Source organism: Erpetoichthys calabaricus, chromosome 2 (genome assembly GCF_900747795.2).
Source record: "Erpetoichthys calabaricus chromosome 2, fErpCal1.3, whole genome shotgun sequence".
NCBI lineage: Eukaryota > Metazoa > Chordata > Cladistia > Polypteriformes > Polypteridae > Erpetoichthys > Erpetoichthys calabaricus.
This window is the reverse complement of record NC_041395.2, coordinates 182,421,150-182,447,275: the sequence shown is the minus strand read 5'-3', so window position 1 is coordinate 182,447,275 and position 26,126 is coordinate 182,421,150. Positions and strand designations below refer to the sequence as shown.

General features: G+C 40.4%; 1 protein-coding gene across 1 annotated transcript in view; it reads right to left on the bottom strand.

The window, feature by feature from the left end:
- The window catches only part of chrnb2 (cholinergic receptor, nicotinic, beta 2), a 76,347-nt gene extending 60,450 nt beyond the window's left edge, over positions 1-15,897 (bottom strand). Inside the window, exon 1 of the mRNA XM_028794867.2 lies at positions 15,046-15,897. Coding sequence (XP_028650700.1) covers positions 15,046-15,127 — 82 coding nt within the window. The 5' untranslated portion in view covers positions 15,128-15,897. The remainder of the gene's footprint in view (positions 1-15,045) is intronic.
- Positions 15,898-26,126: the final 10,229 nt, after the last annotated feature.

Genomic DNA, 26,126 nt, shown 5'->3' with positions numbered 1-26,126 from the left:
TTTGTAATCAAAATCATCCCAAGGCACACCACTATCTTACTAACCACAAACACATTATATCTTATAAGCAGAGCCATCTTAACAGCATTATAGGCCCCTGGGCAAACAGTGCACTCGGGGACCTAGAACATTAGAGCACTCTAGATGAGAACAGGCCATTCAGCCCAACAAAGCTAGCCAGTCCTATCCACTTATTTCTTCCAAAAAATCATCAAGTCGAGATTTGAAAGTCCCTAAAGTCTTACTGTCTATCACACTACTTGGTAGCTTATTCCAAGTGTCTATCGTTCTTTGTGTAAAGAAAAACTTCCTAATGTTTGTGCAAAATTTACCCTTAACAAGTTTCCAACTGTGTCCCCGTGTTCTTGAGGAACTCATTTTAAAATAACAGTCTCGATCCACTGTACTGATTCCCTTCATAATTTTAAACACTTCAATCATATCACCTCTTAATCTTCTTTTGCTTAAACTCTATAGGCTCAGCTCTTTTAATCTTTCCTCATAATTCAACCCCTGTAGCCCTGGAATCAGCCTAGTCGCTCTTCTCTGGACCTTTTCTAGTGCTGCTATGTCCTTTTTGTAGCCTGGAGACCAAAACTGCACACTATAATCAAGTTGAGGCCTCACCACTGCATTATAAAGGTTGAGCATAACTTCCTTGGACTTGTACTCCACACATTGTGATATATAACCTAATATTCTGTTAGCCTTCTTAATGGCTTCTTAACACTGTTGGGAAGTTGATAGCTTAGAGACCACTATGACTCCTAAATCCTTCTCATAAGGTGTACTCTCGATTTTCTGACCGCCCACTGTGTATTCAAACCTAACATTTTTACTTCCTATGTGTAATACTTTACATTTACTGACATTAAATTTCATCTGCCACAAGTCTGTCCAAGCCTGTATGCTATCCAAGTCCTTCTGTAATGATATAATAGATTCCAAATTATCTGCTAATCCACCTATCTTGGTATCATCTGCAAACTTAACCAGCTTGTTATTTATATTCCTATCTAAATCATTTATATATATTAAAAATAGCAGCGGCCCTAGCACTGACCCCTGTGGAACACCACTCTTAACAGCGGCCAATTCTGAAGAGGTTCCTCGCACCATCACCCTCTGTATCTGAGCCAATTCTGCACCCATCTAAAAACGTCACCCTGAACTCCCATTTCTTTTAATTTGATGCCCAGGCTCTCATGTGGCACCTTATCAAATGCTTTCTGAAAGTCAAGATAAATAATAACATATGCTCCACTTTGATCGTATCCTTTTGTTGCCTCCTCATAGAATTCCTACCTACACAACCACTCAGCAAGTCACAACGCAAATAGATTAGCATGGGGCCCCTATGCTCGTGGGGCCCCCAGACAACTGCACAGTGTGCCCATGCGTTAAGACGGCCCTGCTTAAACATGTACTCAAAAGGGGCAGGACTACCGGAGAAGGCCGGAAAAAAGCAGCTCTGAGATCAGTGTTCACAGACACAGCACTTAGTGGGCACTTTGGTGGCATCTTCAAGCTGCTTTGCCCTTTTGCCCGTCCCCCTCTTCCTCATAGGCAACTCGTATACCCACTATCCACCAGCGCTTGGAGGTGACATCCAGGGCAGATGGACTCTAGAAGCCTGGAAATGTGTCTTAAATGCTCCAAGTGCTGTTTTTGCTACATAGCGATCACAGAGCTGTTTTTACGCCAGTTTCTCCAGGTAATCCTGTCATCCTCAGGCAGGTCTCGACCACCCAAGGAGGTTGTCCCTGTCAGGTTCACACCCAAGTGCACTACACTATTATTTCCATGGCATATCGGCGCACTACTGTTCCGTTGAAAAACAATGCTTGAGTGTAATCTCCTAGGTGGACACTGGGGGAAGCAGCATGTGTCATGGGGACAGCATGGCTAAGGTCTGAGCACCTCTTCCACATTATTGAAATACAGTTTTGAGGCTGGTGATAAAATATGACTTAGGCCATTTTAGACTCTACAGGAAATCCAATGCACAGGTCTTTAGAATGTAGGAGGAAAACTCCTGGGCCTACACACATATTGGGAGAACACAATAATCCCACACAAGGATTCAAATCAAGGACTTTGTAGATGAGAGGCAGCAGTGCTGACCATTGCTCTTTGTTGAAGCCATAGCAGTCATGTTTGCAGTACTTTTTAGCACACTTACAATGCAGTTGAGGATCCTTAGCTAAGCGAGTTACCCAACAAGTGCTCTGTTTGGCAGACACATTATTTATTAAACCGTTATCATCAGTGTACCTTCACAAATGCTTTCACTTATACTTTGAATGTCTATTGAAAGTCGGCTTTTAGATAGTTGTAGCAATTATCTGGAGGATGATCTCTAGGGAGAAACTGTGAATAGGAAATCATGTCTGGCCGGTTCAAAGCAGACCATCTGATCAGTGAATTTTTTTTTTTAAGTAATCAAATGTTGTTGTCCTGCAGAACAACTTTTTAGCACAGATGATATTGAAAGAGCTCAGTGCTGCTGGTTTCGAAGCTTGTCTATTGAGGGCAATGACAGCTATTCTCTGTAGATCAGTAGAAACCTAATGAAGTGCATGAAATTTGCTGCTGAGTGATGGTTACGGCCTTTTAGCTTCTCTTGGGAACTCAGGGATGAAGCCTTCCAGAAAACTTCCCGAAAGAAATATTGCAAAATCAATCGTTGTGCATGTCAAATCCTAGTTGTATCAACAAAGTGGGCTTTAATATATCTGAAAAGAAAAACTGGAGGAAAATGAAACAAGGTGATAAATGCATGCAGGGTCAAGAGGAGCAGAAACAATTTAGCTTTACTCCATTTTGTTTTTCTTTATAGTAGCAATAAAAAAATAAAGGAGTGGCACATTGGTTAGGACTGCTGCCACACAGCTCCAAGGATCTGGGCTTGAATGCAGGACCTCTGAACTGCCTGTGTGGAGTCTGTATGTTCTTCCCATGACTATGTGGGTTTATCTTGATCACAGGTGCAATATTCTCTGAACACCTAATGGTTTTGTGTTTTCTTCAATGACCTGGTGACTTGATAATAATGGGATAGTCTCCTTGAAGTTGAGTTTAACATGTATGGCTAAAAAATAAAAAAAATCCTGTACTTTTTAATAAGAAAACCTTACTGCATATTTTGAGAGACAAGTGGGGTACCATTAGTGAACACCACAACACAAAAATAAACTCAATGGAACTGTGTCTGTGATATCTTCTCTGATCTTGTGTATCACTTATGTTAATCTTTGCAAATAAGGAGTGAAGTGATTCATTAAATTTACACAAAAACTTCTCACATAGAAGCTGCTCATTATTGTGCAGTCATGTTTAATTTAGTTAAGACCACCAAAGCACCTGGATGGCCACAGTAGCACAGGGGTAGTGCTGCCGCCTCACAGTAAGGAGACCAAGGTTCACATCCCAGGTCCTCCCTGTGTGCAGCTTACATGTTTTTACCATGTTTGCATGGATTTCCTCCCACTGTCTAAAGACATACACATAAGGTGAACTGGCGACACTAAATTGGCCCTAATGTGTGTTTGGTGTGTTTGCCCTGCGATGGACTGGTGTCCTGTCCAGGGTTTGCTCCTGCCTTGTGCCTTATTCTTGCTGAGATAGGCCACAGCAAGCCAAATCGCAACAAAACACCCCCCAAACCTGTAGACCCCCACAACCCAAATCCTGGTCTGGATGTGGGTTAAAAAAAATCAAATGTCAAAAAAAGAATTATATAAAATACCTAGAACCTAAGAAATTAACTAAAGAGTTGTCAATGACTGCTTATGGCTCTTTGAATGAATACACCAGACACACACATTAAGCTAGTGGTCATACATTATGTGATGTACAGCTTACACAAAGGAGTACATGAGAATGGCTGTCAGCTGCCCCCAAATACTGTGATATACAGCAATAGGTCTGAAAAGGGAGGAGCAATGGAGACAATCAAAGAGACCTTCGGTAATTACAAGGTCACTGAAGACAAGAGAAAATGGCTTGGGCTAATTTAGGAAGCTTGTTCATCTGTCATCACTTAGCCCACAATATTCTGGGTCAGCTGTAAAATAGCATGTGGCACCAGTGGGGAAAAAACAGAAAAAAAAATCTGCAAAATAAACATAAATCTCCTGGTGTCCCTTTAAACACGAAGCTGGCCTCACCTTAACTGCAGTGCTGCTGCGACTGCTGAGTGATAAATTCACACTGCTGCTACTATTTTTAGGAAATGCCCTTGGTGTTTCTCTTTATTCCCGCTTTACTGACTTCTGTGCCCTGAATAAGCTGAAAAAAAGAGCCACCAAGCTGAAAAATCCTGGGAAACATTGAGGCATTTCAGTAAGGATTAAGAGAACAGCATTAATGAATTCTTTGGAATACAAGCAGGATGGAAGTGAGGCTTTGATTTGTGCTTTGAAAAAACTGAACTGGAAATCACATTAATGGTACATAGGAGTAATGGGGGCACCTGATTTAAGTGTCCAGGAAATCTAGCCACTCTCAAACCTGCACAAGCATTTCCGGATGTCAGGGGCTGGAGCCTGCCAGCCCATACTCCCTCCCACACCCACAAAATACCAATTGACACTTAACACACGTTTCCAGAATACCGTCCATACACAAGCCCGCAATCTAGGAGTTATCTTTGACTCTAGCATGTCATTTAAAGCGCATATTACAAAGTTGTCCAAATCATGTTTATTCCCTTCAGTGGGCTGGCGCCCTGCCCAGGGTTTGTTTCCTGCCTTGCGCTCTGTGTTGGCTGGGATTGGATCCAGCAGACCCCCGTGACCCTGTAGTGAGGATATAGCGGGTTGGATAATGGATGGATGGATGGATGTTTATTCCATCTTAAAAATGTTAGGAAATTGAGGCGCTTTCTAAATAAACAGGATTCTGAGAAATTAATTCATGCATTTATTTCTAGTAGGATTGACTAATGCAATGCAGTGTTCACTGGATGTTCAAACTCTTCTTTATACAGCCTCCAGTCAATCCAAAATGCGGCTGCAAGAATTATTACAAGAACAAGAAAATACGAACATATAAGTCCAGTTCTCAAATCCTTACACTGGCTCCCAGTTAAGTTTAGGGTAGATTTCAAAATCCTCCTTTTAACATATAAAGCATTAAATGGCCAAGGTCCGGCTTACATGTCTGAACTTATCATGACTTACAAACCACAGCACACATTAAGATCTCAAGATGCCGGTCTGCTTATGATTCCAAGGATTAATAAAATAACAGTGGGAGGTCGAGCTTTTAGTTACAGGGCCCCTAAACTGTGGAATGGTCTGCCTGCTACTATAAGAGATGCCCCTTCGGTCTCAGCTTTTAAATCCCAGCTGAAGACTCACTACTTCAGTTTAGCATATCCTGACTAGAGCTGCTGATTAACTGTACAGACTGTATCTCTGTTGTTAGTCATTAGCACTTAAACATAAGTAACATGACAGTTATAATTGTATATTAACCCTCACCTATTCTCTTTCTCTTCTCGGTACTCAAATGTGGCACTTGGTGCCACGGCCCACCTGCCAAGTTGTTTTGCCTGCCTAAGGTAAAGTCATCCCTGATGGAGGATCGCAGGAATCGTGGGAAAGAGGGGTCCTTTCATCGGATTGGCTGGCCCAGCACTGTTTCACCCGTGGAATGGCCAAATGGGGGAGGCACCTTGATGGATGAGGTCTCCAGGACTTTAAACAAATCCAAATCATATTATGTGATATCATCTACTGTTAAATTCTGCTCCGTACTTCTAAAATTTTTATATTTATACTTTTATATAATGACGATTTGTTCTGTTCTGTGTATTGTATTGTATTGTATTGTATTGTATTGACCTCTTCTTTCTGACACCCACTGCACGCCCAACCTACCTGGAAAGGGGTCTCTCTTTGAACTGCCTTTCCCAAGGTTTCTTCCATTTTTTTCCCTACAAGGTTTTTTTGGGAGTTTTTCCTTGTCTTCTTAGACAGTCAAGGCTGGGGGGCTGTCAAGAGGCAGGGCCTGTTCAAGCCCATTACGGCACTTCTTGTGTGATTTTGGGCTATACAAAAATAAATTGTATTGTATTGTAAGGTGAATGTGCAGACTTCACAAAGAAAGTGCAGGCCAGAGTTCAAACCAACTGCTAACCCCCGGATTGACTAGGGTATTGACAATGAAATTAAAAAAAAAATCCAGACACACTTTAAGATATAAAAGCTTATGAAGCAGCGACACCATGCAACCTGTCCAGAGTTGCTTCCTGCCTTGCCTTCAGTGCTCCTTGATGTGATGTTATGTTATGTAGGGGGTAACAAAACCAAAGGAATCCCAAAAATGTTGTCTTGACTTCCCAGAATGAACTCAGACTTTCTACATTGTCCACCCAAACAGTGCCTCTACTCCCAAAGTATTTCCTGACATCACTATTTAAGTAGGATTTTATTATGTATTTTAAGGATCTTGAGGGCAGTAGGGTGGCACATTAGTTAGCACTGCAGACTTACAACTCTTGTACTCAGTTACTTCTTCTAGAGTTTTTTATTCTCCCTGTATCTTTGTGAACTTTTCTAAAAGGTACTTCAGTTTTTCTTCCACATCCCAATGATGTGCAGGTTATGCTAACTTGAAATTACTAAACTGGCCTATTATGGGCGAGTGTGTGTACCCAGTAATTGACTGGCACCTCATCCAAGGTTGGACTCTACTAGCTTAAGTGATGCAGCATTAAAAAATAAATGAGCAATCTTGAGACTTTGAAGTGCTTCCTTTTCTTTGCTTTGTTAAGCACATGGTCATGTTGTGCTCTGGTCAAGGCACTATAAAGAATAAAGACTGAATAATTGATTGAGAAGTCAAATAGTTGTGCTTCTGCTGAGTGCCTGTCTGGAGAGCAGGTCTTAGAAAGAGCACAAACGGTCGGAACAACAAGCAATATCAGCTACTAAAGCAACAGAATGTTTGGGATAGACCAAGATGACCCTTAAATGAACAGAAAAGATGTCCTTTTTTAAACAAAGGAAAAATCATCAAATTAAGTACAGTTTTGTCCATCATATGACTTTATCCAGCTTCCTGCTGCTCACACAGAAAAGACTAAAAAGCAAACTCTGCTGGCTTCTGCTCTAAACATCTCCCTCCACATAAATGTGTGCAGGAGTAGAGATTAGCAGTATAGAGGATCTTGCATATTTCATCTCACTGTGCTAATTAATTTTTAAAGATGTAGGCTAGCAGAATGGCCGTCACAGCAGGAAATAAAACGATTTCAAACCTCCCCAGAATACTCTCCTTGGTCTTTCCTCATTATTTTGGATGAGTTTGCAAATAGGAAAGAGCTCATTCAGTGCATGAAGAAACTGCTGGCCATTGCTGATATTATACATAAAATGATTACATCTCTCACACATCTTTCCCCGGGCAATCCAAATAAAATCAATAAGCTTTTCAAAGGGTGAAAAAATGTATTGCAGTTCTGCTTCACTTATCATCGCTGTGCTCATCTGACAAAAAAACTTCTGCCAATTTTTATGTAACATTACAAACCAGCTTAATCCAGTTCAGGGTCATGGGGGCTAAAGCCTATCTCAACAGCACTAGACACAAGGCAGGAGAAAGCCCTGGACAGGATGTCAGTCCATCACTGGTTTTCCAATCTTATACTTAAATATTTACTAAAAGTGGGGACTGCAACTGCAACACTGCACAGAACAGGATGAAGGATGAAAGTGAAGGATGCCTAGGTGGCACATACAGTACAATGGCAGTGTTTTCAGTGCCAGCAAAAGCAGTCTGCTGTTTATAGGGGGCAGGACACCCAAATATTGTATATGGAGTGACTCCTTAGGGTCTGATGTAAGTTCAGGGCACAGGGGAACAGTGGGTGGTGTGCTTGAAGTCCACCACATCATTAGGTGATAACAGGCAGACTTGTCATCTAATATTTAGCTCTCTGGTCTTCAGTATAATTGACAAAGGTCAAGAGTGGTGGGTGGTAGCCTGGCCTTATACTGGAAGGCTGGAATCCAGGGATAGAGTGACCACTAGGACAAATTCTCCCAGAATGACCCCAGGATCTCCCTTGCTATTTTCTTACTTCACAAGGAGTAGTTGGCTTGACCCAGAAATAGTTTAAAGCGGGGACTTAAAAGACCCTCCTGACCACATGCCACTTGAACTTCAGTCAATAGTGAACAAGAGTTCATCTGCAAGTAGGAAAAGGAACAGTGGAGCAAAAATGAAAAAGAGTTTTTACTTTGACTTGTTCCCTTATTTTTCTTTATTTCTGTATTGTGTCTTTTATGTTCCCAATTCGGTTTCCTTGGTGTCCTTTTGAGTTTGAGTATAAGAGTGCATCAAAGGCCACAAATGTAATAAATTTTCCATCTAGCCTCTTAACCCAGCATACAGTATATGCTGTCATCTTTTTTCCTTACTTTATATTCGTTGGACTCCGCTTACTCAAAATGATCACTCATTAAAAGTCAAGGATGGACTGAAAGATGGCTATAGACAGACTTCCAAATAAACTCAAGAGATGCTGTTTTAGGAATCATAAATGTGTGCTAAACTGGGTGCTATAGAGTTGCATGCAACTGGCTAAATGCAGCACCGGTGTACACTTAATACACTGCTGTCTGAGGACCCCATTACTGCAAAGTAGACCAAATAAACTTCCAAATGAATGGTAAGGTAATGAACCAAGGTCCTTGGAGCTAGCTGTGAGAGACTGGCCCTAACCACTGTATCAAAGTGCTGTCCCAGGCATTACACACTATCAGTTCTCTCCAGCTCTATCAGAATGAAGTGTTCTGTCTTGTGCATTCTGTTCCTCATCTCACCGACACATCCAATCTGCAGTGCTCTCCCCACTCGTGTCCAGTTGCTGCAAGAATCCAACTCAACACTCTTACCTTCACATAAAGGTCTCAGAGTGGCTCTGTTCCTCAAAACCTACACTCTTTGGTCTCTCCATGCATCCTTACAAAATATCTGTTCTATTCCAGCCTACTGTATCTGTTGTCTGCTGTTCTCTTGCCAAGTCAGCTCTCACTCCCAAGTTGTGGAATGACCTCCCAAAAAGCATCCATAATGCTACTAGTCAATAGATAGATAGATAGATAGATAGATAGATAGATAGATAGATAGATAGATAGATAGATAGATAGATAGATAGATAGATAGATAGATAGATAGATAGATAGATAGATAGATAGATAGATAGATAGATAGATAGATAGATAGATAGATAGATAGATAGATAGATAGAAGCAACACCAACCACCCTTAAACACACACAATAATTACGGAAAAGTAGAATATGAATCCTGCTTCTGACACTGTGTGAACAGGAGCAACTAACTTTGCTTGCTGGCACTCCAACTGTGCGCACAAAAGAAATCTAGTAAATTGCATCTTGCAAATGTTGCAAGTCGCCTTGGATAAAGGCATTAGCCAAATAAGAAGTTTACTTATGGCAGGCAATGTGAGGTAGTGGCTAAGGCTTTCAGAGTAATAATAATGTCACTTCATGGTTCTGTGGTCAAAATATAAAAACAAAGAAATGTGATCAATTGTATCTCAGATGTAAATTGCCTTGGTTAAAGGTAAATATAAAAGAAAAAACTTCTAACTTGGCTGAAGATAAAAAGAGCCGTCACAGTGAGGTGTTATGCAGGAGTATTACTGTAGGTATTAAGGAGCCCCACTAGCATTTCTTGACACACTTCTGCTGAATAATTTGTTGGCTGAAAGTACTCAGTGTTAGTGTGCTAGAGAGAAGATGTGCAGCACTGTTCAGAATAGAACTCAGTTTTGCTTTAATTCTGTTCTTTGCTACTACCTCCAGGGGGTCCAGAGTGTGTCCTAAAACTGAGCTTGACCTTTTAATTACCTTATTGATTACGTGGGCCTCCCGTGAAGTGATGTTACAAGCCCAGCACATCACAAAATAGAACATCACACTGGCCATCACAGAGTTACAGAAGATGTGGAGGATGTATTAAAGGAACACAGCCTGCACTATCCTTTCTTATATAATCCTTTGTATTTACAAGACCAGTCCAGGCTGTCATTGATGTGGACCTCCTGAAGACACAGCTCTTTACAAAGCTTCTGCTCTCTACCTGAATATTTGGAGCTGCACTGACCAAATCAACTGTCAAACACTTTTATTTTAAATTGAGCGCCTGTCTTAACTGAGCCTAGGCATTGACTGCGATTGTTCTTGAGTTCTCTTTTTGTTGTTAATGGCTTATTGCCTGTGCAGTCTGTACTCACTCAGAATGAATGTATGTTGGGTTTCTATAAATTGCCTTTGATGAAGGCATCTGATAAATAAATAAATAATTAAATTAATTAAACTGTTACTAACAATAATACCAAAACACGCTGCTGTCTCAGGAGAAGGAAACCCTGTTATACATAATATCATTTTATTTATTGTGTTTTCACAAATATATTTTGAGATTTTTCACATAAGAAATGTCAAAGTCAATTTATTTATATAGCACATTTTTAACAACATAGGAATGCTGTGGCCAAAGTGCTTTACAATAATAGAATAAAAGAAAAAACAAACAAATAACATAAATAACATAAATAGAAATAAAAATATATGAACATAAATAAAAATAAAATAAATAATAAATAGAAGTGATGTTATATAATCACAATGAGGAAACCATCAGTATTACTGAAGGTCACGGAATGCAAGTGAATAGAAATGAGTCTTTAATCTTGTTTTGAACAGTTCAATTGTAGACGACTCCTTTATATGATGAGGTAAAGAGTTCCACAGGCGAGGAGCAGCAGCTGCAAAATCCCTGTCCCCCTTAGTTTTACACTTGGTACGAGGGACAACAAGAGATAACTGACCAGAAGATCTAAGCACTCTAGATCGCTGGTGTAAAACACACAATTCGGATAAATAGGCAGAAGCAAGCCCATGTAAAGATTTAAAAACTAGCAACAAGATTTTAAAATCAATTCGAAAACTGACAGGCAGCCAGTGTAAAGAAGCTAAAATAGGAGAAACAGAATCATAATTTCTTGCCCGAACCAGAAAGCGAGCGGCAGCATTCTGGACCAACTGTAACCTGTGTATTGCTAATCCCAGAATACAGCGAGTTGCAGTAATCAAGGCGAGAAAAAATAAAAGCATGAGTAGCTTTCTCAAGATCCCTAGAAGATAAAAAGGCTTGATCTTACCTAATAGACGAAGCTGGAAAAAGAAACTCTTGACTACAGAATTTACTTGTTTCTCAAAAGAGAGGTTACTGTCAAAGATTACACCAATATGTAAGAAAGACATACATATCGCTAATCATGGCAATGGAGTAATGATGTGTTGCAGGTTGATTAGCATTTACAAGAAAGAATTTCACTGTGCTCTGTACATGTGGCAATAATGACTGTAAAAAGCTATAATAATAATAATAATAATAATCTATTCTGTATATAAAATCCTAAGCCTAAAATTGCAACAATTTTGTGCAACAATTTTATGTGACTTTTTATGTCACGTTTTTTGTCACGCTTTAAATTGGGCTTTTTTTAAAACCTACATATATATGTTTGGTATCATTCTTTTCAGAATTTATCGAACTTTAATGTGATGTTGTTAGATTTTCAGATTGTTATTCCATTTTTAAATTATAAACTAAAATATCAAGAAAGCCGTGCATCGAGCATAGTGGACCTCAGTTTAACGGGAATACTCCAATCGGTAAGAGAGTAAATATTTTATTCTCATTTCATGATTTTTACTCCGTTAAATAATAATTCATTTTTCTTTTACATATTTATAGAATGTTGTGATTTTGACTCCAATAAATAATATATTTTTTTGTACATTTACAGATTTTACTAATATTCTGGCCACAACCGGGGGCTGGGTGCCAAAGGCACTAGGGGGGCTTGTCCCCCTAGTAATAATAATAATAATAATAATAATAATAATAATAAAAACATAGATAGATAGATATATTTTATCTATAAACGTGTCATTCCACATACTTGGGCAGAGCATCAAGACTGCATGATCTATAGCGATATTATTTGTGAATTTGTCATTTTTAACATTATTGTTATTATTACTGGAGGGTTTGTTTTATTACTTTGAGTTTATAAAAATAAAAAAACTGAAAAACAGTAGACAGCCAAATGACATAATGCAATATTTTTCAGACTCCTTATTAATACATAGATAGATAGATAGATAGATAGATAGATAGATAGATAGATAGATAGATAGATAGATAGATAGATAGATAGATAGATAGATAGATAGATAGATAGATAGATAGATAGATAGATATGACGCCTTCCATGTCATGTTCAGACAATACATCCCAATATGTGACAGAAGCAATGCCTGATATAGTCCTCGTTCCAGGTAGTGACAAACTGTTTTATAAACCTGTTTATACCATTATATGGTCACCTGGTGCTGCCGTCCACAGGATCCATCATCTGGATGGCCATCAGTCCAATACTTGACAGACTTACTCCCAGACATACCCAAATATGCTCATCTTTATGATTAGGAGAAACTCTGAAAATGTATCAAACATGCTGATTATGCCAAGAATTCAGTTCAGTCTTTGGAGTTGTTAGGCAGCAGCACGTGTCAGTGAAAGACTATGCCACTTGTCACCATGCACATGAAACCAAATGTAATCTAGATCAAATTATTATAATCTATGTGACAGCATTTTCATATCCATTACTAGTAAAATGAAATTATTCAAATTAGTACATTAATTGGACAGTGATTATATAAAAAGGGATGTGGCATTTTGTTTAAGACTTGTTCAAAAAATTACATGTAAAACAACTATGTCAATTTAAACAAAAACTTGATAATCCAAGAAAATCAGATCTACAGAGTTAATCATCAGTTTTGAAGATTTCATGACAGCCTCAGCAGGAGAATGACAGGTGAGCAGTGCTGCGGCACCACACCTCTAGGAGACAAGGTTTGAATTGTGGCTGCCCACTGTCCGTGTAGACTTGGCATGTTAGTCCCACCATAATACCCTACCCTCACTGAACTCTGAATTAACCCTATGTGGGTGAGAGTATGTGTCTCAGAATGGTACCCTGAGACTGGCACTATTTCCCTTTTAGGCTCCTGGCTGGCACCTGAGGTGACCATGGTACATCCTGGCCCTTACAACTGCACTATGTATGTTCAGTAAATGGGCCAGTTGATGGACTGGTGTCCTATGCAAGAGTGATTCCTGTTATGTGTCAAATGCTGCAGGCCAACCCCAGATTAAATAGATTTAATTATGAATGAATGAATAAATGAATGAATGAATGAATTAATTAATTATAGTCCTCAGCCTTATAGCAGTTTTTATTTTTTACTATGATAACATTGAAGCAAATGAAAATGTTCAAGCTTTTCTATCTGCACAAAAAAAATTGTCTGGCTAATGTGTTCTATTGCAATACAACTGGGTTCAAACAGTGTGGGTATTGAAAAGATATTTCCTACTAATTTTAGTCTTATCAAATTATAAATCTCACTTAATGTGTACGTCTCTACAGGCTTTTAAGTGCAATGAAATGCAGGTATGGGGGTGGGGGGGACGGGGGTAATCTTCAATCCCCTGACATTAAGACTCCAAGTAGCAGCTCCATGCATTTGTAAAAACTCAATTCAGCAAACACACAGGGTAGCAGCAGGATGACTTTTTTTAAAAAAGGTCTTTTCTAAAAGAAGAAATTAAAGATTTACCTCGGCACTGAAATTACAGTATAATAACAGAATAAAGGGCAGAATGCAAGCAGAATCTGAAAAGAAGAAAATGTTTACAATAAAGTTTAAAGGCAAGAATAAACTACTTCCTTCTTTTATTTGTTCCAGTGATCATCAAGCATAAACATTTTCATAAATGTACACTTGAAAATGTGCTCAGTTAAAGCCATGCAGTTACTCAGTGTTGTATACAGCGTCTTCCACAGCTACCCAATCTGGGATTCCGATCATTTTATTGACTCCCATTCTGTCCTTGTGTTGAAACGACTTGAGCGCCTTGTTCAAAGTTTCACAGAACCCGGCGCCGGGGGGCAGGACAACGCCAGACAGTTGTGACGGTTTATTTTTAGAAGGTTGTCATCACATATTCGACACGTTGCGGATTCATTTCCTAGTATCGGGCATCTTTTGCATTTTTATGTAAAACGCGTTAGTCAATGTGCAAAAGACTTAAGGAGGGCCCTAAAAATGTCGTTGTCACAGGAAATATCTCGTTGACTGTTTCGTGTTTTATGCCGACTCCATAGTGTTGTGCTCATGGGCCAGGAGCTTAAAATTTGAAAAAAAAAGTCCAGTCAGTACAAATGGCGTCTTGTGCAAGTCTGCCTGGACTTCAATTACAAAGTGTAAACTCTTTACAAACAGGAAATAGGCATGGAAAAAAACACGAACGAGTTTCCATGTTTTCAAAGATAAGGTTGCCCGTCATCTGAGCCAAAAGAAGCATGACCTACTCCAGAGAACACCTTAAATCACCTGTCAGAAACCAAGAAAAGGCGTCTTATTTTGTGTCTGATAAACCACACAATCTAGGAGGTCATAAAAACACACTTCTCACAATTTCTCATACAGAAGTCATCAAGGCTAAAAATACATGTTTTGCAGCAGTCATTTTAATTCAGTGTGCTCCGCCAAAATGAAACTGTCGTGCTCATCTGAAGATTTGCATCTTAAACGTAACATTATCATAAACAACATCAACTATACATGTTTGTATAGACACTGCGACCTTGACAATCATAGATAGATAGATAGATAGATAGATAGATAGATAGATAGATAGATAGATAGATAGATAGATAGATAGATAGATAGATAGATAGATAGATGGGACATTTTATTTATATCATAATCTTAAAGCCGTCCAATTAATCGGCAGCACTATCAGTCGAGTGTCTCAGTTTATGTCAGTCCTGGTCGAAGACACTGCACTTTCAAGCCGGGGTCGTTTCTTTCCACAACAACAGGTAAGGCTCTACGTTACAAATACCTTGGCATTTACTTACTTTTTAGGATGCTTAACAGGCACAGCCAGCTCCACAGGGTCATGTCCGCAGCACACGGTGGAAGCAATCTGTTCCAGTTCATGTAGACAGGGAAAGCAACGATGGCATCGAGGAATCGATGTGGATACTCTGAAAGCAGCTTCTGCAGACGAGCACAGGTAAATGGCCACGATCCCAGGGAGGGTCAATGATGCCAGTTAGAAAGCTCGAGAAAGGCTGTCTTACTATTCGGATTATGCAGAGCGTCTTCTACAGCTTGTAGTGGAACTGCACACCTCGGATGCCGTACAGTGTTCCCCTGAAAGTGAAGATGCTGGGTTGGGTTTGCTGGTGAATATCCACATTGTCTGACGCTCCGCGCACTGCATTCTATCCCCCCTCTCTCTCTCCCGCTCACTCTCTCACTCTGTTTGTGTGTGTGCGTGCGTGTGGGTGTCACCAGCATTAACTCGGTTTATCATAAAACGGCGCTTCGAGTTTTTACTTCTTTTTTGTTGCAACAAACAAACATCTGCAAGTTGTGTACCAGTCCGCACCATAGTGTCAGTTTAGTCATCGGAAACAGGAGCTGTCCGGGGTGCTGGAACTTAAATGACAACGCTCACTAGGGACTAAACATCCAGGAATAAAATGGGAGGAAGTAACACTTTATGCACGCACGTCTAGACTAACTGGAAATACAGAAGCCTCATTCCTTTTCTTCTAAAGAAAATGGCATCGTAATGCGTAGCGGAATCTACTTCAGGAAAACAAGCAATAGCCACAATCAATCAACGCCCCTGCTGCAATATCACCTGCCGACAGGAAGAACGTCACAGCGCTCATGGTTTGGAACGTGAAAATTATGCGGAAATTGTAAAGTTTCAGTGTTCGGAAACAATCCACATCAGTCCATATGTAAAGGCGCCGCGGTGTAAATTTAAACTAGTAACTACAACGAATTCCAGTTTATATGGAATTTATAATAATTCTCCAATAGGTAAATACACGGCGTAAATGTCAACATTTCTTGACATGTCAATCGATAGGCCGGGTGTGATGTATGCGATTGCGCGTGCGCTTACAAATGGGGGGAGGGTGGCCGTGTCAGCAAAAGAGTGCAAGTGTGAATAGAACTGGATTTGTGTGAGATTCCTTGGTGTAGGTGTACCAGAATGCTTGTCCACGACCATGAACTACGCTGACTTCTTTTAAATCCTGTAAAGTGGATGTTGCTTGGTGTTTGTCTCGTTTGTACGTTCTGGTGTTTCAGTGAGTTGTTCTTCTTTTACTCCAAATTTCCTCCCACATCTTACAGATCTGTATTTTGAGTTGACAGATAATCCAGATGGAACAGCAATCCACCACCACAAAGAACTGCTTATATTTATATATATTTGTACATGATATACTGTATATATGTACCGTGTTAGCCATTATGAATATAGAGAAAAGCCAAGCAAAATGACACCTATTATTGCCTAACTAAAAAGATTACAATATGCAAGCTTTCGCCTGAAGAAGGGTCCCGAGTTGCCTCGAAAGCTTGCATATTGTAATCTTTTTAGTTAGCCAATAAAAGGTGTCATTTTGCTTGGCTTTTCTCTGTATTTATTTATTTATATAGTTGATTAGTTAGTTAATCCCATAATATTTATAATAAAGACACATTTTCTATTGATTTCTCTTCTGCTCCACAGTTTAAAATTACAAATAAAACAATAAAGATGTGAATAAAGTGCACCTTGCAGACTTTAATTTAAGGGGATTTGCATACAATTTACTCACACCATGCAGAAATGAAGACACTTTTTCTACATGGTGCCCCCATTTCTAAGCAATGTCTGGGATGTAACAGTGGCAGATACAATATATTAAAGTAGTCATATTTAACACTTTGTTGCATATCCAGGCAGCATTGTGGCATAGTGATAGCACTGCTGCCTTGCATAAAGTAGACTATGGATCGCGTTCCAAGTTTGCCTGTTCTCCCCATATCTTTGCTCCTCCCAGTGTCTAATGACATGCAGATTAGGTACATTGGCAATTCTAAATTGGCCCTTGTGTGTGGTTTGTGTATGTGTGTTCACCCTGTGATGGACTGGTGCCCTGTTCAGGGAATTGTTCCTGCTTTGTTCCCTATGCTAGCTGGGATATGTTCCAGCACCCCCTGCAATAAGGGATAATAAGTGGGTTAAAAGATGACTTTCTGACTGTTGCATAGCCCTAACATACAATGACTGCTTGAAGTTTGTGATTCATAGACACAAACAGGTGCTGAGTATTTTCCCTGGTGATAATCTGCCAAGCCTTTAATGTAGCCATCTTCAGCTCCTGCTTGTTTTGGGAGCTTGTTCCCTTAAGTTTTCTCTTCGGCATATGGAAGTCATGTTCAGTTGGATTTAAATTGGGTGCCTGGCTTGGTCATTCAAGAATTTTCCATTTTTTAGCTTTGAAAAAAAAAAACTTCTGTGTTGCTTAGTGGTATGTTTGGCATCATGATCTTGATGTAGGATGATGCACTTTCCAATGATTTTGGAGGCATTTACTGGAACTTGAGCAGATACAATGTTTCTATACACCTCAGAATTCATTGTGTAACTGCCAATAGCAGTTCCATCATCAATGAAGATAAGTGTGCCCATACCTGTGGCAGCCATACATGCCCAAGCCATAACACCCACACCACCATGTTTAACAGATGAGGTGGTATGCTTTGGATGTTGGGACGTTCCTTTTTGTCTCCACACTTTGCTCTTGCCATCACTCTGACACAGGTACAACTTTGTTTCTTCTGTCAAAAAGACTTTTTGCCATTATTGTCCAGGCTCTTTTAAGTACTTTTTCATAAACTGTAATCTGCCAGTCCTGTTTTTGTGGGTAACTGGTGGTTTCCATCTTACAGTGTGGGCTCTGTATTTGTTTTCATGACATCTTCCAGAAATAGTAGTCTCTAACACATACACATCTGTCTCCTGAAGATCTGTTGGACATGCGTTTGGGTCTTTTTCTTTACCATAGTGAAGATTCTTCTGTCCTCAGCAATGGACATATTCCTTGGCCTACCAGTCACCGTGTGATTACTGATCACTGGTGCACTCTTGCTTCTTCATGATATTCCAGACAGTTCCTCTAAGTAATGCTAAGGTTTTAACAATGTCTCTAATGATTTTTTTCTTGTTTTTAGCCTCACAATGGCTTTTTTGACTTTCACTAGCACAGCTCTTGTCCTCATGTTAAACAATGGCAACTACAAGCTCTAAAGAGAAGATGCAAGCTGAGGTATCTTATGCCTGCATTAATGGAAAAATGAAACAAACCTGAGTAATCACAAACAGCTGTGACGCCAATTGTCCTAAACATTATGGTGCCCTGAAATGGGGGGCCATGTACAAAAAAGCATTGGCATTTCTACAAGTTGTCACCGCCAGGTATGCAAATAGCCTTAAATTAAAGTCAGCAATGTGTGCTTAAATCACATCTGAACTGTTTGATTATATGTATGTGTCTGGGACAAGGATACGTTGTGGAGAGCACTGTATATGTACAGTATATATGCCCTGTATTTTTGTACAGTACTATATATATATGTGTGTGTGTGTGTGTGTGTGTGTGTATACACACATGCATATAAATGCCATTTTAAATAGTTCATAACAATACTTGTCTTAGATGGATATGTTATGTCTTCTGGATTGGTGTGTCAAAAAAAAAGAGTGCGTTTTAGTGTTCCAAACATTTCTTTTACAAAAATGTAATTAATATAATAATAGGATATTTGAATGTCCATAAAGAAACAAACAGTTTATAATTCCCAGTGCTTGACTAAGCAAATAGAACAAACAGCTGCTCATGACCAATGACATAATGTGTAAATTGAATCAAATTATTAACTGAAACAGAAACAGCTGTGCAGAGGGGAAGAAGCAAGGAACAATCACACTAAAAAGATGAGGTTGTGGTAGATGTGGTAATTTTATCTGCAGATCTTACACCATGGCAAAAGTGAGCATAGTGACAAGAAAGAAGATGGTCAACTTGTATCATCAAGGTTTCTCCCAAGCAGAAATTTCACAGCAGACAAACATTTCCAGATGTGCTATGCAAGCTCTTGTACAAAAACACAAATAAATGGCCAAAGCAGAGAACCAGAAACTCAGTGAGTGAAGGAAATGACAAATACATGAAGTTTACTCTTTGAAATCAAAAGATGTTCAGCAAGTCTGTCAAATCAAAACTGGCAGAAATCACTGGCACTCTAGTCCACACATCTATAGTCAGGAAATAATCATCTTGTGGGGAATGAAACCAAGAGGCTTTCTTCAAAGTTGTCATCCAATGGTCCAACTTGAGCTGACCCTATAATGTACTCATTTCTAATCGTATCCATCCTCGTCACACCCAGTGCAAATCTTAGCATCTTTAACTCTGCTACCTCCAGCTCTGTCTCCTGCTTTCTGGTCAGTGCCACCGTCTTCAATCCATATAACATAGCTGGTCTCACTACCATCCTGTAGACCTTCCCTTTCACTCTTGTCTGTCACAAATTACTCCTGACACTGTTCTCCACCCATTCCACTCTACCAGCACTCTCTTTTTCACCTCTCTTCCACAATCCCCATTACTCTGCACTGTTGATCCCAAGTATTTAAACTCATCCACTTTCACCAACTCTACTCCCTGCATCCTCACCATTCCACTGACCTCCCTCTCATTTTCACACATGTATTCTGTCTTGTTCCTACTGACCTTCATTCCTCTCCTCTCTAGAGCATATCTCCACCTCTCTAGGGTCTCCTCAACCTGCTCCCTACTATTGTTACAGATCACAATGTCATCAGCAAACATCATAGTCCACGGGGACTCCTGTCTAATCTTGTCTGTCAACCTGCCCATCACCATTGCAAATAAGAAAGGGCTCAGAGCTGATCCGTGATGTAATCCCACTTCCAACTTGAATGCATCCGTCACTCCTACCGCAGACCTCACCACTGTCACACTTCCCTCGTACATATCCTGTACAACTCTTACGTACTTCTCTGCCACTCCCAACTTCCTCATACAATACCACAGCTCCTCTCAAGGCAACCTGTCATATGCTTTCTCCAGGTCCACAAAGACTCAATGCAACTCCTTCTGGCCTTCTCTAAACTTCTCCATCAACATCCTCAGAGCAAACATTGCATCTGTGGTGCTCTTTCTTGGCATGAAACCATACTGCTGCTCACTAATCCATAGGTATGTCATCTGGACCAGCGGATTTTCCATTTTTCATCCTCTTCATAGCTGTCCTTACTTCCTCCTTGCTAATCCGTTGAACTTCCTGATTCACTATCTCCACATCATCCAACCTCTTCTCTCTCTCATTCTCTTCATTCGAAAGCCTCTCAAAGTACTCTTTCCATTTGCTCAACACACTCTCCTCGTTTGTGAGTACTTTTCCATCTTTATCCTTTATCACCCTGACCTGCTGCACATCTTTCCCAGCTCAGTCCCTCTGTCTAGCCAATCGTTACAGGTCCTTTTCTCCCTCCTTAGTGTCCAACCTCTCATACAACCCATCATACACCTTTTCTTTAGTCTTCGCCACCTCTCTCTTCACCTTGCGCCTTATCTCCTTGTACTCTTGTCTACTTTCTGCATGTCTCTGACTATCCCACTTCTTTGCCATCCTCTTCCTCTGTATACTCTCCTGTATTTCCTCATTCCACCACCAGGTTTCCTTTTCCTCCTTCCTCTTTCCAGATGTCACTCCAAGCACCCTTCTTGCTGTCACCCTTACTACATCTGCTGTAGTTTCCCAGCTGTCTGGTAACTCTTCACTGCCACCCAGTGCCTGTCTCACCTCCTCCCTAAACTCAACCTTGCAGTCTTCCTTTTTCAACTTCCACCATTTTATCCTTGGCTCTGCCCTCACTCTCTTCCTCTTCTTGATCTCCAACGTCATCCTACAGACCACCATCCTATGCTGCTTAACTACACTTTCCCCTGCCACCACTTTGCAGTCTTCAATCTCCTTCAGATCAACTCTTCTGCATAGGGTGTAATCTACCTGTGTGCATCTTCCTCCACTCTTGTACGTCACCCTATGTTACTCCCTCTTCTTAAAATACGGACTCACCACAGCCATGTCCATCCTTTTGGCAAAATCCACTATCCTCTGACCTTCTTCATTCCTCTCCTTGACACCATACCTACCCATCACTTCTTCGTCTCCACTGTTACTTTCACCAACATGCCCATTGAAATCCGCTCCAATCACCACTTTCTGTCCGTTGGGTACACTGTTCATCACTTCATCCAACTCACTCCAAAACTCTTCTTTCTCACCCATTACACACCCAACTTGCGGCGCATATGCACTAACAACATTCATCATCACACCTCCAGTTTCCAGCTTCATAATCATTACTCTGCCTGACACTCTTTTTATCTCCAAAACACTCTTGACATACTGTTCCTTCAGAATAACTCCTACCCCATTTCTCTTCCCATCCACACCGTGATAGAACAATTTGAATCCACCTCCAATCCACCTGGCCTTACTCCCCTTCCATTTAGTCTCTTGCATGCACAATATATCAACCTTCCTTCTTTCCATCATATCTGCTGTCTCTCCTTACCAGTCATACTGCCAACATTCAAAGTTCCTACCCTCAGTTCCACTCTCTTTACTTTCCTCCTCTCCTCCTGTTTCCGGACACATCTCCCCCCTCTTCTTTTCTTTCTTCTTCTTTGGCCAACAGTAGCCCAATTTCTGCCAACATTCTGTTGGCTAACAGTACTGGTGGCGGTCATTGTTAACCCGGGGCTCGACTGATCTGGTATGGAAATTTGTATTGTTGTCTGCATATTGATTTGGCAAAAATTTTACACTGGATGCCCTTCCTGACGTAACCCTCCCCACTTATCCGGGCTTGGGACCGGCAAGAAGAAACACACTGGTTTGTGCATCACCTGTGGCTGGGTTGCTCTGCTCTCAACATCAATGAACAAAATATTAAAAATTACTCACGTTGTCAGTCAGTCATTGTCCAACCTGCTATATGCTAACACATGGTCACAGGGGTCTGCTGGAGCCAATCCTAGCCAGCACAGGGCGCAAGGCAGGAACAAATCTGAGGCAGGATACCAGCCCACTGCAGGACAAACACACACACACACAGTACACACTAGGGACAATTTAGGATCTCCAATGCACTTAACCTGCATGTGTTTGGACTGTGGGAGGAAACCGGAGCACCCGGAGGAAACCCACAGGGAGAACATGCAAACTTTATACAGGGAGGACCCGGGAAATGAATCTAGGTCTCCTTACTGCAAGGCAGCAGCACTACCGCTCTGCTACTGTGCCGCCCTACTCACATTGTTATTTCTGAAATCATTCCTGCTCTTCAGCATTTCTTCATAAGTGCCAAGACATTTTCCAGGGTACCCCAGTTCCAAGGTACTATATATATATATATAGTGTGACAGGCGGCCATGGCCATTACCCGAACAGGACACCACCTGCATGGAAGCACCGGGGAGAGAGCATCTGCGAGGCAGCCCTCCTGGGTGGCTGTGGCTCATCAGATTCTTACAGGGCATGCTGGGAGTTGGAGTTTGCTACAGCCCTGTTGGGTTCTGTGTGGGGAGCTGCAGAGCCCTACAGTGGACTTCCACCACACCTGGGAGTGATTCCAAGTAACGCTGATGAGCCACCTGGAGCACTCCCAGGAGATGAATAAAAAGGAGTCACCTCACTCCATTCAGGGAGCCAGAGTCGGGAAGAAGAAGGACGAAGCTTGCCAGAGAGGGAGTGGAGGCAGAAGGGCTGAAAGAGAGACAAAGAGAAGGAGAAGATAAGGATTGAGACTTGTACTGTGGTGTGTTGTATTGTGCTTTGCTCTGGGGAGCGAGAAAAGCATCTTCTCTCTGTAAATAAAAGTGTATTTGTGCTGCCTCCAGCAGCTCCCCCTAGTGGCATCCAAAGACCCCAACAGGGCTGCCCACCAAAAACTACAACTACAATTTCCATGCAGCCCTGTGGGAGTTCAAACGGGAGCCAGACCAGAGGGATACTGCTGCTTAGTATACTGAAGGAATACATGACCCTGGAAGACAGTCTCTGTTTGTTCTTCCCTTATAATAACTTCCCAACTGGGAAAGGTAAAGCTAACCAACCTGGTTAGGACACCTCTCCATTGATGGCATATTTCAATATTTGTCTTTTTGTGATGGGGTGGGCAAAAGTAGATTTACAGTTGGTTATTCTGAATGCAGCAGCACCTACTGCAAGTAGACATCTTTTCCAGTTATGGGCCAAATCTCTCCCGCTGTGCTGTGAAGGAACTAAAACCTCCTTGTCCTTACAAATGTCAATACAGTAGTAACATTTGTGGGTTCTCAAGCACAAAATGCAAGTTTCATATCTGGGCACATAAACATAATGGAGTCCACATCTGGACTTTAACTTGGCAAATTATTTTTCATAACATTGTGTGCTATTTAGAACCAAAGCATTTCCAATATATTAAATATTAGACCTACTCTTTGGTCTCTAGTCTTTGACCAGTCCTCAGGCTATGAGTACTTCAGAAGTAGAAGAGCTGAGTAGCAAAACATGAACAGCTAATACAATATACTATCAAGGTCAAGGTCATAACATTAAATGTTTTGAAATGGTTCAAAAACCCCAAAGTATAGATACTAGCTTGCAATGTGTTATAAGTCAGGACACTTTAAAAGTTCATTTTTTGCGCTAAAAATTTTTTCTTTTGGACTTTAGTGGTGTTTTTTGGTAGTTTGGTATGGTAGTATGTTGTGTATATGTTTTCTGTAAAACAAGCATGACATTTATTTATAAATTATTTTATTTTCTATCAAGTGCCATCATTTTGAAGACTTAAGTTTTTTGGATTTAACATTCCGTTACTAGGTTATGGTTCACCGAAGTCACATTTCACCTGCAAAAGACAGCAGCTGGCACACCGAGAGCATCACAGTTGACAAACAGAGTGAGCACCATAACCACTACAGCAACGTTCATCTTCCTGACATTCATTTGGGGTCTTCTGGCAGAGCCTGTTGTGAACTGCACTGTATAATTATTTAATTTAAGCTAAGTATAAAAATATTATTTGTGTTGTGGTTGTGTCACCATTGTGGCATTGAGGCGGCACTCTAAGTAGAAGGACTTTTCTACAGTGTGTTTTCCAGCATTGAACCTACTCCATTCATAGAGCTAATGCTACTTTCTGGACATAAATATGCTCAGAAGGTGAAATATCAGTGGAAGACAGCTGTTTTGAAAGGATGAAATGTGACTTGAGAAATGTCATTCTAGGTCTTTGATCATTTGTTCAGTCTGGTAATCAAACTGGTGACAGTAGCTGAGGACACAATGATACTCATCTTACCAAAGGGTGCACCTAATGATGGCGCATCCATCCATCTTAGAACTTTGAGCCCAGAAAAAAGGTCTAATTCTACTGATAATGAAGAAAGCATTTGTCAAAAACAGTCTTGCTTAGAGAGCAGTGTTGCTCTGTGGGCATTATGGCTTCTTCTTTGTAATCGATGTAACACCGTCAAGGTGATTCACAAATATGGGATAAGAATGTCTGAATTCCAAATTCTTCTATCTGTGGGATACAATCTGAATTGGGCATTACACTTTTGTATTTTGTAAATTAAGTCAAATGATGTAAACAACAACATTTATTTATATAGCACATTTTCATACAAACAGTAGCTCAAAGTGCTTTACATAATGAAGAAAGGAAAAATAAAAGACAAAATAAGAAATTAAAATAAGGCAACATTAATTAACATAGAAAAGAGTAAGGTCCGATGGCCAGGGGGGACAGAAAAAACAAAAAAAAACTCCAGACGGCTGGAGAAAAAAATAAAATCTGCAGGGGTTCCAGGCCACGAGACCTCCCAGTCCCCTCTGAGCATTCTACCTAACATAAATGAAATAGTCCTCTTTGTTTTTAGGGTTCTCACAGAAGGACTTGATGATGATGGTCATACAGACTTCTGGCTTTTAATTCATCACTGTTGGAACATCACGGTGCTTTGAATAGATGGTGGTGGCACAAGCCACCACCAAAAGCACACCGGAAAAGGAAACAGAAGAGAGACTAGGGGTTAGTACAGATTTTAGAGCCACCATGAATAGTTATTATAATGAATTGGATATACAAAGTATCAGGATTAAATTACAGTGAAGTTATGAGAAGGCCATGTTAAAATAATGTGTTTTCAGCAGTTTTTTAAAGTGCTTCACTGTATTAGCCTGGCGAATTCCTATTGGCAGGCTATTCCAGATTTTAGGTGCATAACAGCAGAAGGCCGCCTCACCACTTCTTTTAAGTTTTGCTCTTGGAATTCTAAGGAGACACTCATTTGAGGATATGAGGTTACGATTTGGAATATAAGATGTCAGACATTCCGATATATAAGATGGGGCGAGATTATTTAAGGCTTTATAAACCATAAGCAGAATGTGAAAGTCAATCCTGAATGACACAGGTAACCAGTGTAGTGACATCAAAACTGGAGAAATGTGCTCAGATTTTCTTTTCCTGGTTAGGATTCTAGCAGCTGCATTCTGCACTAGTTGCAAACGATTTATGTCTTTTTTTGGGTAGTCCTGAGAGGATTGCATTACAGTAATCTAGCCGACTGAAAACAAACGCGTGAACTAATTTCTCAGCATCTTTCAATGATATAAGAGGTCTAACTTTTGCTATGTTTCTTAAGAGCTTTAACTAACAAGACGTTTTTTATCAACGATCTTATTAGTGATAAAAAAATAGTGAAACGTGGCTTAGCTCAGATGGCGCAGCTGTTTTAATTGAATCTGCGCCTCCGGATTACAGTTTTACTCATGCTGATCGCCAAGGAAAGAGAGGTGGCGGACTAGCAAACATTTACTCAAGCAGGTTAAAATGTAAAAATATCAGTTTTGGTAAATTCAAGTCTTTTGAGTATCTCACCATTGTTATTCAGGGAGATTCTCACGTTCTAGTATTATCCGTGTATAGACCTCCAAAATTCAACGCGTCTTTCTTTGAGGAATTCTCTGACTTGATGTCAATCTTAATTACGAACTA